Genomic DNA, 15,525 nt, shown 5'->3' on the forward strand with positions numbered 1-15,525 from the left:
TGGTGCTAAACTCGGTTAAGGTTGAGTTATGCAGACTGGGGATGAGAACCTGCCTGGGGTTTAGAAACAGAATGCCAAGAATGGACTGCAAAAAGGTTTCATGTAATATTCTGGAAGCATTGTATCAGGTTGCAATATCATAAGCATTCTATTCCCTGCTCCTAGTCCAATCACTGGAATAACGTGATAACAAAAAATATTCCCCTAGATTAGACTTAATAGCACCTAATAACATTGGGCCTGTCCATATAGTACTGGTAAAAGTCATGGGGTAGTTAATCATCAGTTGTAGTATATTCCAGGACACTCACTAAAACGAATCCATCACCAGTTTTTTTTTTGGCTCCATATACACATATCCAAAGTATTAAGAGAGCGATGTGAATTAAGATACACAGTCTTTATGTTTATTTGTTGTTGATCAGGATCCACAGAAGAGCAGAGCACTCATACTCAAAATAAACAGAAAACAAACAGAAGTTAAACACAATAAAAGCATTTTTACACATACAGCTTTCTTTTCCACATAGCTTTTTTTTCTTAAAAAAATGGCCATTTTTCCCTATAGAGATTTAGTTTGTCTAACAATTTTGGGGCGAGAGAAAAATTATATGTATATATATTTATATATATGTATATATTAATTACTGTGTATATAGCACTGAACATGAGAAAATAACCCCAACAAATAGTTTTAATGCATGTTAGGATTGGCATTATTTTTGCAAAAGGGAGAAGTGTTTGCAGCAAGCATGGCTTTGAGCATACCAAACTGTCATGCAGCTTTCATGGTACCTCATCTTATGTTATGAAAAAAAATATATATTTGTACCAAAGCTACAATTACTCTGGGGCACTTTTAAAGTGAATGCCCCTCTTCACTTTTCTAATGCATTCTAGAGTCATTTGACACCATTGACTCATATTTCAAGACATTTGGAGGTTTCAAATCCTAAGATGAAATGAGCAAATTATTACAGATATTTAAAATGATTTCTCCCCTTCTTTGAAATGTCTATTACATGGGAAGTTGAGAATAGGGCTGCATTTGGTAACCTGAAGGAACTCTATAGAGTTTAGGGTCATTTGCCTTCCTTAATTCAGCGCTACAAGACAATAAGATGACTAAACTGAAAGAATTAACTTTGCCATGTTAGCACCAGGCTCTTGTTAGATCCAAACCCACCAGTGTAAATTAATTTCTTCCTATTTTGTTTGGGGTTAATTTTGTACATGACTCTCTCCAGATGGCACTCTCAAATGTAAGCTTGCAAGATGAGGTTGGGTGATAACTGGGTGGAATCAGGTATGAGCAAAGCCCCAAAAGTGTACCCCCATGGGTTCAAAAGCAAATAGGCAAAGTTTTCATTCTCCATCATAGGTTTGTCATGAAACATTTTGATTTAGTATATTGTATTGAAAAGGCTTTTGTGTTGCAGAGAGAAGCAAGCTGTTAAAGCAGAGGGCCAAAATCATCCTTCTTCACACTTGGACTCAATGAATTTGATAAGATTACTTTTTCGGACCACTGCTCTCTATTGTAGTGAAGTGAGGAGCAGGAACCTTACCAACAATCAGGCTTCTTCATAGTGTGTATGTGTATGTATGTATTAAGTAGTTTGGATAGTAGGATAGGTGGAGGAAGACTAGGGTACCTGCAATACAAACTTCTGCTCCAGAGGATTATCAACAAGAAAGCCCCTCCTTTTTTCCTGAAACAACTTTCCAGATAGTTTATTGACATTTATGTTTATAGTTACAGCCTCTAGATGAATCAACCGTGTGCAAATCGCACATAACGTAAACTCCATTTTACAATGCATACTTTGCTTATCTTTATTTATGGAGCTTATGTCAGCCTACTAGTGGTGTGGAAACAACATTGGTTAGGCTATTTGTAAACTGCACCAGCATCCCACTTATCTCCCAGTTCTATCTAAAGTATAAGAAACAATGGAATTGGAAAATGGGCTTTATTTTTCAGTTGTATGGAACTGTTTTGGAATTCACTTAAAAGCTCATAGTTCCACTATTTTCAGTTGTCAGAAACGTACTCAAATTTATAGTAGTCAGAACAGTACATAATTGTAATGCCACCAAACAGAGGCTTACAACCTCAATGAACAAAAGGCATAGGAGGTGGTAGTGTATATAAAAAAAATGATTTTTAAAAATGTACAATGTTCTCTATTGAATTGGATGACAAAGCAAAGTTGATTGTTAAACTAGGAAGGAAAGGCAAAGCTGATTGAGTGAAAAGTCTTGAAAGCTATATTTAAAAAAAAATATTTCTTCTAGAAGCTGCTATGGAACAGTTATTTGTTGCAGAACTGTTCCATCCAATCAGGCACCTTTTTTTTAGAAAGGTGAGGAGTTAGGCCTTTATACCAGTTAAGCAATTTGCCTCTCTAAATGTCCTCACATATTTTTGTATTTAATCATAAGACGCTATTTGGAAGGCTACTAACAATTTATGGAAGCATTTGAAAAAATTCCTCCCCATTCACAAAATGACCACAAGCTACAAATAATTCCTGTTTTCCAGATTACAGATCCACCCTAATCAGAAACATTTTACTGCTGACTGACACAAACACATATATATGACACAGGTATGATTCGTGTGACTGAAATCCACATATCAAATGCCATTGAGGAAGATACAACAATCATATCATATCCCCTAAAGGAGCTACTGATCAATTAGCAATTGCTGGACATCAAACTAATTGGGTTTTCATTTTCTATAGCTTTTTATATATTTACATTTTCAAAACAAATACAGTCTTCTTCAGTTTGTTTGTTTCTAGCTTGTGCTAAAAGTTGATATCAAGTTACGCACTCTTGCTCACTGACACCGGTAACCAATCCGAAATATTGGAACCCTTCAATAACAGTTCAGTATTCTAGCACAAGCGCAGAGCAATCGCAAAACCTGTGAGGGGGATCACTTCACTATATGCTTATAAATACACTTTGAATTGTTGAATTCAAAACCCAATCCGTTTCTGCCTGGTTTCCATGCCCTACTTTATTGAGGCAATTCTATAAGGAACCATGTAAGTTAGGAAACATGTATCTTTGTAAAATGCCCGTTTTCTAGTCAATTGGTTTTGTGCTATTTTGTGAGTATGGGCATATCTTTGATAGCACGTACTTTACATGGGTAGAGTCTTTGTGGAGCATGGTTAGAGTGCACACTTATGTATGTAATTTGTAGAATACTATAAGTTACGTGTGTGTCTCCCAAATATAAGTGCAAACATTTACACCAGCTCTATGCTGTGTGTATACCTGTTGAGCTAGTATTCTATAAAGGAAGTAGACACCTACCAGCCAATATTCAAAACCATTTAACGAGCCAGGAATGTCACCAGGCTGATTAAATGGTACTTAACCATCTATCCGCCAGTATTCAGTGGAAGATAGCCAGCTATCTCCTGCTAAATATTCCCAGTTAGTGTTTACAGATAGCCAGTTCTATTGTGTGATATAACCAGCTATCCGTTGATTTGCAGCACACTGCTGGCTAAGTTTAGCGGCCAAATCAATAGCAAGTCGGCCAGTGCTGAATGTTGACTTGGCTGGTTAAGTTCTTACCCCCCAAATTGTGTACACAATTTAATTAATTAACAAGTCGATAATTGATACTTAACAACCAATTAGCAGCACTAATTGGTTTTAATTAGAATTTATGCATACAACTTTCTAGGCATAATCTATATAACTTGATGCACATAAATTCTAATTCACACAGTCAACAAGGGGGCATGAGCATGGGCGTGGAATGGACGGGTTATGGGCATTTCAAAAAACTGTGCACAATATTATAGAATACACCCAATCTGCACCTAACTTAGGTGCATATATTTAGGCCTGGGTTTTAGGTGGCCTAAATGGGGGCACCTAAACTTTAAGCACAAGATTGACACTTGTGCATATTCTATAAACTACGCCCAACTTTAGGCGTAGTTTATAGAATCACACTAAGCACATGGTTTTACAACGCCAATTTTTAAGGCATCATAAATAGAATGTCTCCCTTAGCAGACAAAAATAAATCAAATATTCAAAGCTGGTCACTGGAAACGGCCCGGCATTGAATATCCGGCATCACCACTGACCTCAGGAATTAGCTGGGCTAACTCCCGCAGTCTGAATATCAGCCCTGTACTTTCCTTTATAGAATAAGCTCCAAAATAGGCACCCAAATGGATGCAACCCTTACTAGAATTGCCCTCCATATGCCAAATGCAAGATACAATATGCATATAACCATCATACTAAATCCTTTTATTTCTAATAATTACTGAAAGCATGTATTATTTGGTTTAGATTCTTAAGGAATAGTATGAATACTGGAATAGAAAGACAGCTTGTTTGACCAGTCAAGCATGATTGATGTCACGAATTCTGGAAGTGTTTTCACTTTTCTAGACATTACCTTCAAGGCATTATGACAGAGGAACTGAGACCAAGGCAGTCTGAAACATTAGCACTGGGAGTTAAATTAACATTTTTCTAAACAAAATGCCATTCATATATAGCATAAACAGAATACACAGTACAATGGCTGCTTGTTAGGTGTAGGTGTCACAAGTGAGGAACAGGGTTTCTAAGACTCAGTGAGTGACAAGATCCTCACTAATTTTACAAAATAGTTCATGGAAAAATATGGTTACTCTAAGGTTTCATTTGATGGTTATATCACAGACAGATATAGATAATAGTAATTGCTTGTAAGTTACAGATTTAGAGTCTGCAGGCACCAATGGGACGCTCCATCCCGTGAAACTGCCTGCAGTTTGCTTATAATTTTACACAGATCTGTAATGTTTTATTGGTCTGTGCTCAGTATATGTTGAAAAATTGCTGATTTTTGTAAATCCTGGATTTGCATAACCAGCAACGAAAATTATTAGCTCCAGGAATGCACAGCTCAAGAGATAATAGCATTGAACATGCCTTCATTTCAGTCCTTTGTGAATAGGAAAGTTTCTGACTTAAGACTCTGGCATATATGGGTGTCAATCATTTATAACTCCTGCATTGAACCATGATCTCAGAATGATCTATTCTTTGTATACAGCATAACCATACATGTATCTCTATTACATAAATGTTTTTTGTTTCTTTGGGTTCACTTAGATACCTTATAACACCCAGCACTCCACACCCTCAGTGATAGTTATTCCCATTTTCATGGATTCTACCTCAAAAGATGATGCTTGCTGAACTTCCTGGTTTGCTAATGCTAAGAGCAAATGGATTAGTTCTCATTCAGAGGCCTTTCTCAATCTTGCCTGTGTGGCCTTATATAGGTTGGTAAGAAATTTGCCCTAGCCCTTGCCTAAAATACTTTCTTATTACATGATTTTAATCCTTGAAGAATGTAACAGACAGGGCTGCCTGTTTAATTTACAGCCTTTCCTCAACAGAAACCATTAGCATCCGCAGAACCAGCTATAGAGGGTATTTCCATCAAGTTCTAATCAGGGTGACAGTTTTCCTGCACTGAGCAGCCACTAAATAGCAGCTTTTTCCATCTGCCTTTTTGTATGAGTGAAAAAAATGTTTTAAGACGAGACTGTTAAAGATCAGCCAAGCGGCAAATGGAATTATAATCTTCCTTAGATGAGGACTGGATGCTTTGCTTCCCAGTTTCAAACTGATTTTAATCACCTATTTTATGGCTGTGGGCTAAGCAAGTTTCCCTCTCAAAGTTCAGAGAATATATTACTTAATACTGATCTACAGCACCTTGACTGGTTGTTCTACTGAGATCCCCTACAGAACTCTGATATCAGACACCTCATCCCAACCAGCAACACCTCCTCTTATTCTAGCACTGAAACCAATCCTGTCAACATGCTGCAGTGTCCTCCTCCATCAATTCTGACATTTCAATACTAGACCAGCTCTACAACTGTGCTAATGCATCTTCATTTTAGATCACATTGATAATGTAACCTTACCCTTTTTGGCTGACTGCCAGCCCTATTTAATTTGGCCCTTTTCCTGCAGAAAGCACAGAGAATAGAATTATGGGATAAAACTAAGAGCTTATCAAAACATGAGAATGTTATGGAGTTTGGCTAAAGTTATGTGAAGACGTATTTTCAAAGCACTTAGACTTACAAAATTCCATAGTCTAAGTGCTTTGAAAATGAACCCCATAGTGTATCTCCCACCAAATCCATAAAACCACTTTTTGTAATATTCCCATATTTCTGTATAGACCTGCCATTAAGTTTGGTCTCTGAATGTTCTAGATTCAAACAACAATTTGCCAGCATATATAACTCTATTATGACAAAATTCCCTGGTATTATACTCTGGGGGCCTCTAGGAATCTGCTAAACTGGTTTGCAGCTTGTTAATCTGTAAAACAAAATAAAAATATTGAATTTATTCTACTTTGACTAATTGGAAAGGCCAAGGATAAAAAGAGGAGGAGGGCAGGCAGGAAGCTAAGGTTGCTGGTGCTTCCTTGCAACTTTTAATCTGTGGTACTCTACCCCCAGTTTTCTTGTCACCGTTACTACCCTACCTCTGCCTGGGCAAAATCAGCATGGTGTGGGTCCTTTCTCCATAGGCCTATGTCCCAGCGATGCTGTGTCCTGCTCCTTCTAATGACTTCGTTCCTTGAAGTGAGATGCACAGTGCTGGAACGTGGGCCTGGTGACACCATAGTCACCGTAACCAAGGTAAATACAGTGCCCCCCTCATACATAAGTGCTTCCCTGCTATGCACATTTTGCTTACTGTGTTGCACTGGCTCTGGAAGAGGTTTAAGTGTCACATCCTTCCTGTATATCCTGGCTCCTACATTGGTTTGGAAGTTGGTTCCTACTCCCTTGGAGTTCAACTCAATAACAATAGGTACCAAGAACATCCCAGCATTTCCCCATCTAATTTTAACTCAACTCCTATGTAGCTCAGTCATTACAGCAACAGTCCTTGCCAAAGCCACAAAGTGTGGATTCTTGTGAAATCTGTACCTGTCCAGTAAAGATCACTTATGAGCAACAGCTGTGCCTTCCTCATCTTGGGATTTTGAATGTCGCTTCTATAGATCTACCTGACTCCTAAATCAATAGTTGTTGAACCTTTGAATCAAACCCAAGTCTTCCATGTTTTAATGCATGGCACTGACACTGGATCATCAGACCAGCTCTGTGTCAATATATCTAGAATCTGGAACCCAAATACCTTAAGAACATAAGAGTGACCATACTGGGTCAGACCAATGGTCCATCTAGCTCAGTGCCCTGTTTCCAACAGTGGCCAAGCCAGGTCACAAATACCTGGCAGGAACCCAAATCATGGCAACATTCCTTGCTACAAATTCCACCTTCCCACTTTGTACTCACTTAATTCTACCATTACAGACACTGTCAAATTTAATTCACCTAAAACAGAACTATGGCATCACATTTCCCACCTTTCCTCATAAATATTTGGTAGCAGTAGGTTCATTAGATTAATTATCGGGAGGCAGGATAAGAGTCTAGAAAGGATAGGGCAGAGGTAAATACTTTCTATATTCTATGAAAACAAATTCAGAATTGTAATATATAAAATATTACTTCCAAGTCATAATTTAATTCTGTCTCAAAGGAGCTTGAAATGTTTCCTTTTAGTTTCAAAGGCATTTTAGGTGAACTGTACAGTGAGTCAGAAATGTACTTTCATCTCATTAGATACTTCATCGCAAATGCATTCATATTCTAGGAAGGCGCTCGTGCTGGGAATTGGTACTGACTCACTGATTCCCCTCATCTTAGGAAGGGAGGATGACAACTTCAAGATATCCATCCTCCTCATTCTTTGCCTTGAAGGCCAATATAGAGATTTATCAAATCACGGAAAGGAAGCTGCTTCTGTAATCCAACAAGGCTACACAACTATAAATTTTCCTTTTTGAGCAATAGGTAATGAACATTATGATGTCATGTTTATTTTGCTGGATTATTGTGTTTATGAATCCACCTCAAATATTTTTGAGGAGCTATAATGCTGAGAATTTTATTCTAAAGTCATAATGAATGCATTTCATTGCACTCTGTGTCTGTGTGTTGAGCATGCGATATTGTCCTGTACCAGCACCAGCATCAGCATCAAGAGAAAATGTTGTTATCACTAAAGCCAGAGGCTTCTCCAACTAACCTGATCTTCCTTGGTTCAAACTTGGTCAGTGTGATGAAATTCAGTATTAAGCATGAGTTGGGCATTGTTACAGAAAGGAAGCTGCCATAGAATTAATGTATCAGACCTTCCTCTCTGTACTTTTTTTACCCCTATGTAGGTAGGCTTAGAGCCTTCTATTATTGTTATGCCATTGTTATTTGCTTTGCCTTTCTAACTGCATACACTTGGTATTTTAAAAAAGGACCCAAACTTGGAAGGTCTTAATTGATCAGGATAATTTGAAGAGCATTACCAAGATAAAGTATAAGTACAAATAGGAAGGGCTAAGGGATTGAGAAATGAAAGCTTGGGTGAGAGGGGAGGGTTAGGCATTGCCTGAAACATTTTATACAGTGTGATCAGAGAATAATAAATGGCATAAAGAACTTATCCACTAAAATACTTACTTCAATCCTTTCTATCCCTTCCATTTTCTAACTAGCTGTCTTGATGTGTACATAAATTTGTAATCCATTGTAGTAAACCACTGTAATCCACAATTCCTCCCAGGCATAAGTAAATTAATCCAGATTAAATCTAGACCCTTCACTGTGTCCAGGAGGTTAAACTTGGGCCAAAATAACAAATGATCTATTTAATGTCTGTGTCACCAATATTTGGCTTTTTACTTAAAGAGCTCCCCACTCCATGAATAGCTGAATATAAACAAAGTCGTGGTGAAATACATGCTGAATGTGATTTCATTTCCCCTTTACTTACATTTCTGTCCCTAAAAGGATCTGCCAGACCACATCTACTGTGACCTGGGGGATTGCAGGTAAGGTCTACACAGAAGACTTGCCTATTCTTAGATCAGGGTACATATACCTGCCTTAGAAAGACCCTGCATTATTTTAATGGCATTGGAGCAGCAAAGCTATACCCAAACTGGTATCTTGTACTGTATTTAACTGATTGCAGATAGAATGGAGTCTCCCAAGTGGGGTGACCAAAAACAATGCAAAAGTGTAGCCTCCCCATTCTCTAAGCCTGCATCCTGTGCTTAAGCCACCTAAAGAGTATGTTAGACACCCCTCCATGCTTTTCAAGAAGCTGTAACAATAAGATGAAACCCTACAGATATGCAGTAGTCCCTAGACATGCTTTGTCCACCTCTATACACACACACACACATACACACATAAGCGCACACAGAAAATCATTGACTGTAAAATGCAAGCCCAGCAAACTCCATGTGACAGCAATGCCGAAAGGAAAAATTGCGTTAATTTTCAGTCTGAATGCACTAGGGGAATTGAGCAAAGTAGAAGAAGGAGGATGAGATTATGTGAAGAAACACCAAAGCCAGACCTTTGCAAAAGAAATTGAAAGAAAAGAAACTGAAAATAGAAATCAGTTGTTCACAATTCTTGAAGGTTCTCAGCATTACTTGGTTCTTTACATAGAATTCTGTCCCATTCTTTAGTATTTTACTAGGATTTTTCAATTTAAAATCTGGTCTTCTTGTTTTTTCTTTTATATTTCTCTTGCTTCTGAACACACAAAGTGGTGAAAGAAACAGTCTCATCTCTCTCTCCTGTATGACTTTTTTTTTTTTTCTTGTGTTATATTATATTAAGACTTGCAGAGTAGCCAGAGCAGGGAGGCTGTCAGCAACCACAGTGATAGAGCTGGGCAGGGAGATCCACTGTTTCCTGTTCCTGTCCCGGGTCCTGAAAAAAAAAAGGAGGAAGAAGGAATGAGTTCTAGATGCCATAGTCCATTTTACAGTAGCTGGCATGCTGCCTTGTTAAGGCTGAGAAGAAAAGAGCTCTTCAATCTTAGTTCTACATCTTCCTGGGTATGGTTTCCTGTTGGAGAAGGCTAGAAGTAGAGTGCCACCTTCCAGCATCATTATACTTGTCCATAAAGGATCTAATTTTATAAAACATTTTCTGCATGTAAAACATGGTTTTAAGTGTGGAAAGGGCTTTTACTATACCAGACATTGATATACACACATAACAAGTAGACACACAGAAAGAGTGTATCTATTTTTACATGATCTTTGCATATGTATTTCTGGGGGCATAGTTTGGGATTGAGATATTGCAAGTATATTATAAAATATATATGTGCACGCATGAAGAGTAATTCTATAAACTTGGCACTGTCATTTAAACACCCATTATAGGGGAAATTCTATATATGGTGCCTGGAAAATCCACACAGAACTAAGTTTTGCCTAAGCGTATTTTATAAGATTTAGGTGCTCTATTTACAATACGCTTAGTTGATATCCAGGCACCTAAAACTATACACATCCATTTACACCAATGAAAATGTGGCATACATCCCTGTACATAGATTTATATGGACTGGGCCATATTCTATGACAATGCATGTAAATTTGGGAATGCCCACGAAATGCCTATTTCCCCGCCCATAGCCCTGCCCCTTTTGAACTACGCGCTTTAGAATTTAGACAAGTTATGCGCATACATTCTAATTATTGCCAATTAGTGCTTATTATTGCTTGTTAAGTGCTGTTATCAATGTTGATCAGCTTGTTAAGCCAATTGTTACCCACATTGTTATGGAATATGCTTTGATTTAGGCATGGAATGCTAAGCGCGATATATAGAATCCAGCAGTATGTGCATAAATGTTTAGCATACTGGCATATACATGTACTGTACCTAAGCACTATTTTGCAAATACCCAATTTACTTATGTAGCATGTATTTGCAAGGGGATATGACAAAGGGGTGTTGCATAAGCAAGGCAAAGGCAGGGCTCCTACTTATTCATGCAACTTACAGAATACAGTAAGTTACACACATTCCTTACAGCATTTAGGTGTCCACACTTATGCCAGCTCTATGGAGGCGCCCTGATACAGAACTACCCCCATAGAGGATATGCACAAATTTACACTTTCTTCAGAGCATAAGTACATAAGCATTGCCATGCTGGAACAGATCAAGGGTCCATCGAGCCCAGCACCCTGTCACCGACAGCGGCCAAAAGAACAAGCAATTTGTCCCACCCATCCTAGAAATACTGTATTCCCTCGTCCATTCAATAACATTCTATGGCTTTTTCCTCCAGGAAGCCGTCCAACCCTTTTTTGAAGTCCGCTAAGTTAACCGCCTTAACCACCTTTTCCGGTAGCGAATTCCAGAGTTTACGCGTTGAGTAAAGAAAAATTTCCTCCGATTTGTTTTAAATTTACCACACTGCAGCTTCATCACATGCCCCCTTGCCCTAGTATTTTTGGAAAGCGTAAACAGACGCTCCACATCGACCCATTCCATTCCACTCATTATCTTATAGATCTCTATCATATCTACCCTCAGCCACCTTTTCTCCAGCTCCAAATGTGAGAGCACATGGGTATTAGTTTTGGGTGCCCATATTAAAAAGGTACATAGGTGCCTAGCTTACCTTTATAAAATAAACTTACAATGGGTGTCTTTTGCCAACTTTGACTAAGACATACTGTTAAAAATGTACAGATCAAGATGATGTACAGATCAAGATGATGATGTTGATATTCAGCAGCCCTTAATCAGCCAGTGCCACTGAATATTGGCTCTGACCATAGTGGCACTGTCTGATTAGTGGTGGAGTGGTCTTTGGACAGGACATGGGTAGAGCCTGTACTTAATTGATTAATGGTGATATTTGGTCCACTAAACAGTTAAGTAAGAGCATAACGTTAGGACAGCAAAATGTCTGAATATCAACTGGTGCCCAATTAACTTCTAGGTGTCCAGATATTCAATGGAGGAGCCTGAACATGGCTTCCTATTGTATCCTCTGCAGAAAACTCACTGGCAAACATTAGAAAATGTTTACATTTATTGGAGATGGAAACACTCTTTGAAATTAAATAAAGATAAAACTACATTTTTATTACTAGGACAAACTAATGATGTTTGGAATGACAGCGTGTTAAAACAATTTAATCCTAATACATTTGAGCAAGGTTTTAAAATATTAGGTGTTTTGCTTAATAATACTTTCACACCTGAATTGCAAATTGATGCTATCATTAAGAAATCCTTTTTTCTATTGAGAACATTAAGGAGGTTGGGGTCACGTTTAGAAAAACCTGTTTTCCAGTTTAGTTGTACAGAGCTTACAATTATCACAATTGGACTACTGTAATGTTGTCTATGTAGGTTGCACTAAACAACTTTTTAAAAAGTTACAAACAGTTCAGAATGTGGCAGTGCAATTGGTCTTTTCTGCCAGGAAATATGATTTAGCCACACTGCTGTTCATAGACTTACATTGGCTGCCTGTGGAGGCACGAGTTCATTTTAAACTATGTACCTTGATTTATAACATGGGTATGCACCAATATATATGCTAACTATGACATGTCCTGAATGGAAATAAGAGGGGTAATCCTTAGGGATCAAAGTTTACTTTCCAAATCCTAGGACAGTGCATTCTAAACAGGTATTCACTTCTGGTTTTCAATATCAGGCAGTGAAGATTTTGAATGGTCTACCTATTCATGTAAGAGCCTGTATAAATTATTTGGTATTTTGCAAAATTTTGAAAGCATATTTTTTGAGCAATATTTAGAGGTATACTGATGTTTTTTGTTTATTAGTTTGTGTTCCCAGATTGTACAGTTCTTCTTTTTGCTGGAATCTGCACAGAACTTAATGGTAGTTGTGGACAATAAGTATATTTTTGTATTTGTATTTGAATATCCAGGCTTAATTCAACCCACAGCTGCCAGGGGCTTAAAAAAAACTGACCGCTATGGGTTGAATAGTGGGCCCTTAGTTCCAAAGTGACTCCCTACAGTCAGTTCTTCTAATACTGTATGCAAATCCTTGCTGGACAACACTGGAAAGGGAGAAGGATCATGAGCAAGCACACTCACATCATATCCTACATTGATTGCTACGCCTACAGTCCCATATTTTCCATGTACCTTTCTTGGGCTTCATTATTCATGCCCTTGTTTATTCTTATTATGTTCTCATTTCCTGCTGTCCTTATCTTCTTTCTCCTTTGTATTCTTTGCTTTCACGTTCTCACCCTTTCATTTACAGTATACATTGGTTAGGAGCTAAATCTCAAGGCCAAGCTCTGCCACCCACTGAAGAGCTTTGGCTTCCTTGAACTGTCACTATCACGTTTCTTTATCTTGTTCTCTCCCTCCTTCTTTTCCTTAACCTCTCTCCTTTCCTCTCTCTTTATTGTGCTATACCTGTGGTGACCCACAAATACCAGCACACATTAAAATTCAGTACATTGAAGACTGTCTGTTAAGAGCCAGACACTATCTCCCCAGGGACCTATTCATCACATTGTTCTAATCAATAAAACATAGAACCAATCACAGTATTCTTGGTTCTGGGAGAGGCTGTGTAATTATTTATTTGTTAATGGGAGGAGGGAGGGATGATTTCAGTGTGACATCCCACCACCAGAAAGATAGCTTTGATTTTTGCGGCAAGAGGCAATGATTATTATGGAAAGGTGAAGGGAGGGGGAAGGAAGGAATGCAAAGAATGAAACCGTGACTAGAAATAATGCTGAGTCAATGAGAAATTACTGAACTCCAAAACTGGATATGGCGATTTTAAATGCATTCTTTTTGGGATGACTTTTAAAAGAGAATACATTACAATCTTAGGACACTCATACTGTAGCATGTGGTATAATAGTGTTTGTGTATGTGAGTACCTAGGTATACTAGGCTAGAAACTACACAATGAGCTGCCTTCAACCAACATAGAGTTAAACAGCTTGAAACTATTTCAACTACATTACAGAAAATTCAATGACGTTTATATATGTTTTATAGTCCACAAAAGCAGCACACACGTCTTCTAATAGTGGCTATTATTCTTGCCACTTTAAAACACAATCTGACATGGCCACGTTTCACCTCTCTAGAGGCTGCGTCAGAGATTAACAACTATTAGGGTCCCAAAGGGCACAAACACCTAATAGTATACTACTGAGAAAGGAGGGGGCATTCTTTTTATCCTACTGCTGAGCTGTTTTCATTGCTACATCTACTAACTATTAGGTGTTTGTGCCCTTTGGAACCCTAATAGTTGTTAATCCCTGACACAGCCTCTAGACAGGCAAAACGTGGCCATGTCGGGTTGTGTTTTAAAGTGGAAAAAATAAAAGCCTTTTTAACTATCAGAAGATGTGTTCTGTGTTTGTGGACTGTACTGCTCTTTCTGCAGAACTTTTGTCTTCCTGTTCTGAATTTCCAAACATGTTTTATATCCAGAAAATGACTTGTATAAACTTGCATGGGTGTACATGCATGTACAAGGATGCATGCCAATAACACTGTGTGTACTTTAATGCAGATCGCATGCAGGTAGTTTCGGGGGCATGGTTTGTATGAAATAGGTGCAAATTTCCAATATATGTGTGTACTTTGTAACATTCCAAATGGTAGACAAGCACAGCGAAGATGACAATGATATCACACAAACTCAATAAAAGTGCTGTTAAAACTTTTAACCAAAGCAAGACATGACTTGACACAGGCCTGTGTTTCGGCCTCCTGGTCTGCATCAGGAGTCTAAAATGCTACTGATGATACTGAACAATAAAAGTTTGTCGGCAGAAATGAACGTACTGCAAATGCTCTTGTCCTCACAATCACTTGCCAATCGCCAATAAGATACACTGATCCCAGTAGGGTAGAGTGAAAAACATACACATTTACACCTGCATCAGAGTAGGTGTATGTTTGTGAGCATTTGTGTACTATTGAGGATTATAGCAGGCACCTATCCAGCTTATTTTCGAAGGAGAAGGGCGGCCATCTTCCGACACAAATCGGGAGATGGGCGCCCTTCTCTCAAGGCCGGCCAAATCGGTATAATCGAAAGCCGATTTTGGTCGGCTTCAACTGCTTTCCGTCGCAGGGACGGCCAAAGTTCAAGGGGGCGTGTTGGCAGTGTACCGAAGGCAGGACGGGGCATGGTTAAGAGGTGGCCGTCCTCAGCCGATAATGGAAAAAAGAAGGGCGGCCCTGATGAGCATTTGGACGACTTTACTTCGTCCCTTTTTGCTCATGACCAAGCCTTGAAAAGGTGCCCGAACTGACCAGATGACCACCGGAGGGCATCAGGGATCACCTCCCCTTGGTCCCCCAGTGGTCACCAACCCCCTCCCACCCAAACAAAAATTAAAAACATTTTTTTGCCAGCCTCTATGCCACCCTCAAATGTCATACCCAGCTCCATCACAGCACTATGCAGGTCCCTGGAGCAGTTTTTAGTGGGTACTGCAGTGCACTTCAGGCAGGCGGACCCAGGCCCATCCCCCCCTACTTGTTATACTTGTGGTGTTAAATGGGAGCCCTCCAAAACCCACCCAAAACCCACTGTACCC

At 38.8% G+C, this 15,525-nt stretch overlaps 1 protein-coding gene across 2 annotated transcripts in view; it reads right to left on the reverse strand.

Annotated features, from left to right (window-relative positions):
- Positions 1 to 385: 385 nt before the first annotated feature.
- The window catches only part of LSAMP (limbic system associated membrane protein), a 1,187,184-nt gene continuing 1,172,044 nt past the window's right edge, over positions 386 to 15,525 (reverse strand). For both annotated transcript variants that reach the window (XM_030203921.1, XM_030203920.1), the window contains one exon: positions 386 to 9,863. In XM_030203921.1, coding sequence (XP_030059781.1) covers positions 9,766 to 9,863 — 98 coding nt within the window. In that variant the 3' untranslated portion in view covers positions 386 to 9,765. The remainder of the gene's footprint in view (positions 9,864 to 15,525) is intronic.

This window comes from Microcaecilia unicolor, chromosome 5 (assembly GCF_901765095.1).
Source record: "Microcaecilia unicolor chromosome 5, aMicUni1.1, whole genome shotgun sequence".
In the NCBI taxonomy this organism is placed as follows: domain Eukaryota; kingdom Metazoa; phylum Chordata; class Amphibia; order Gymnophiona; family Siphonopidae; genus Microcaecilia; species Microcaecilia unicolor.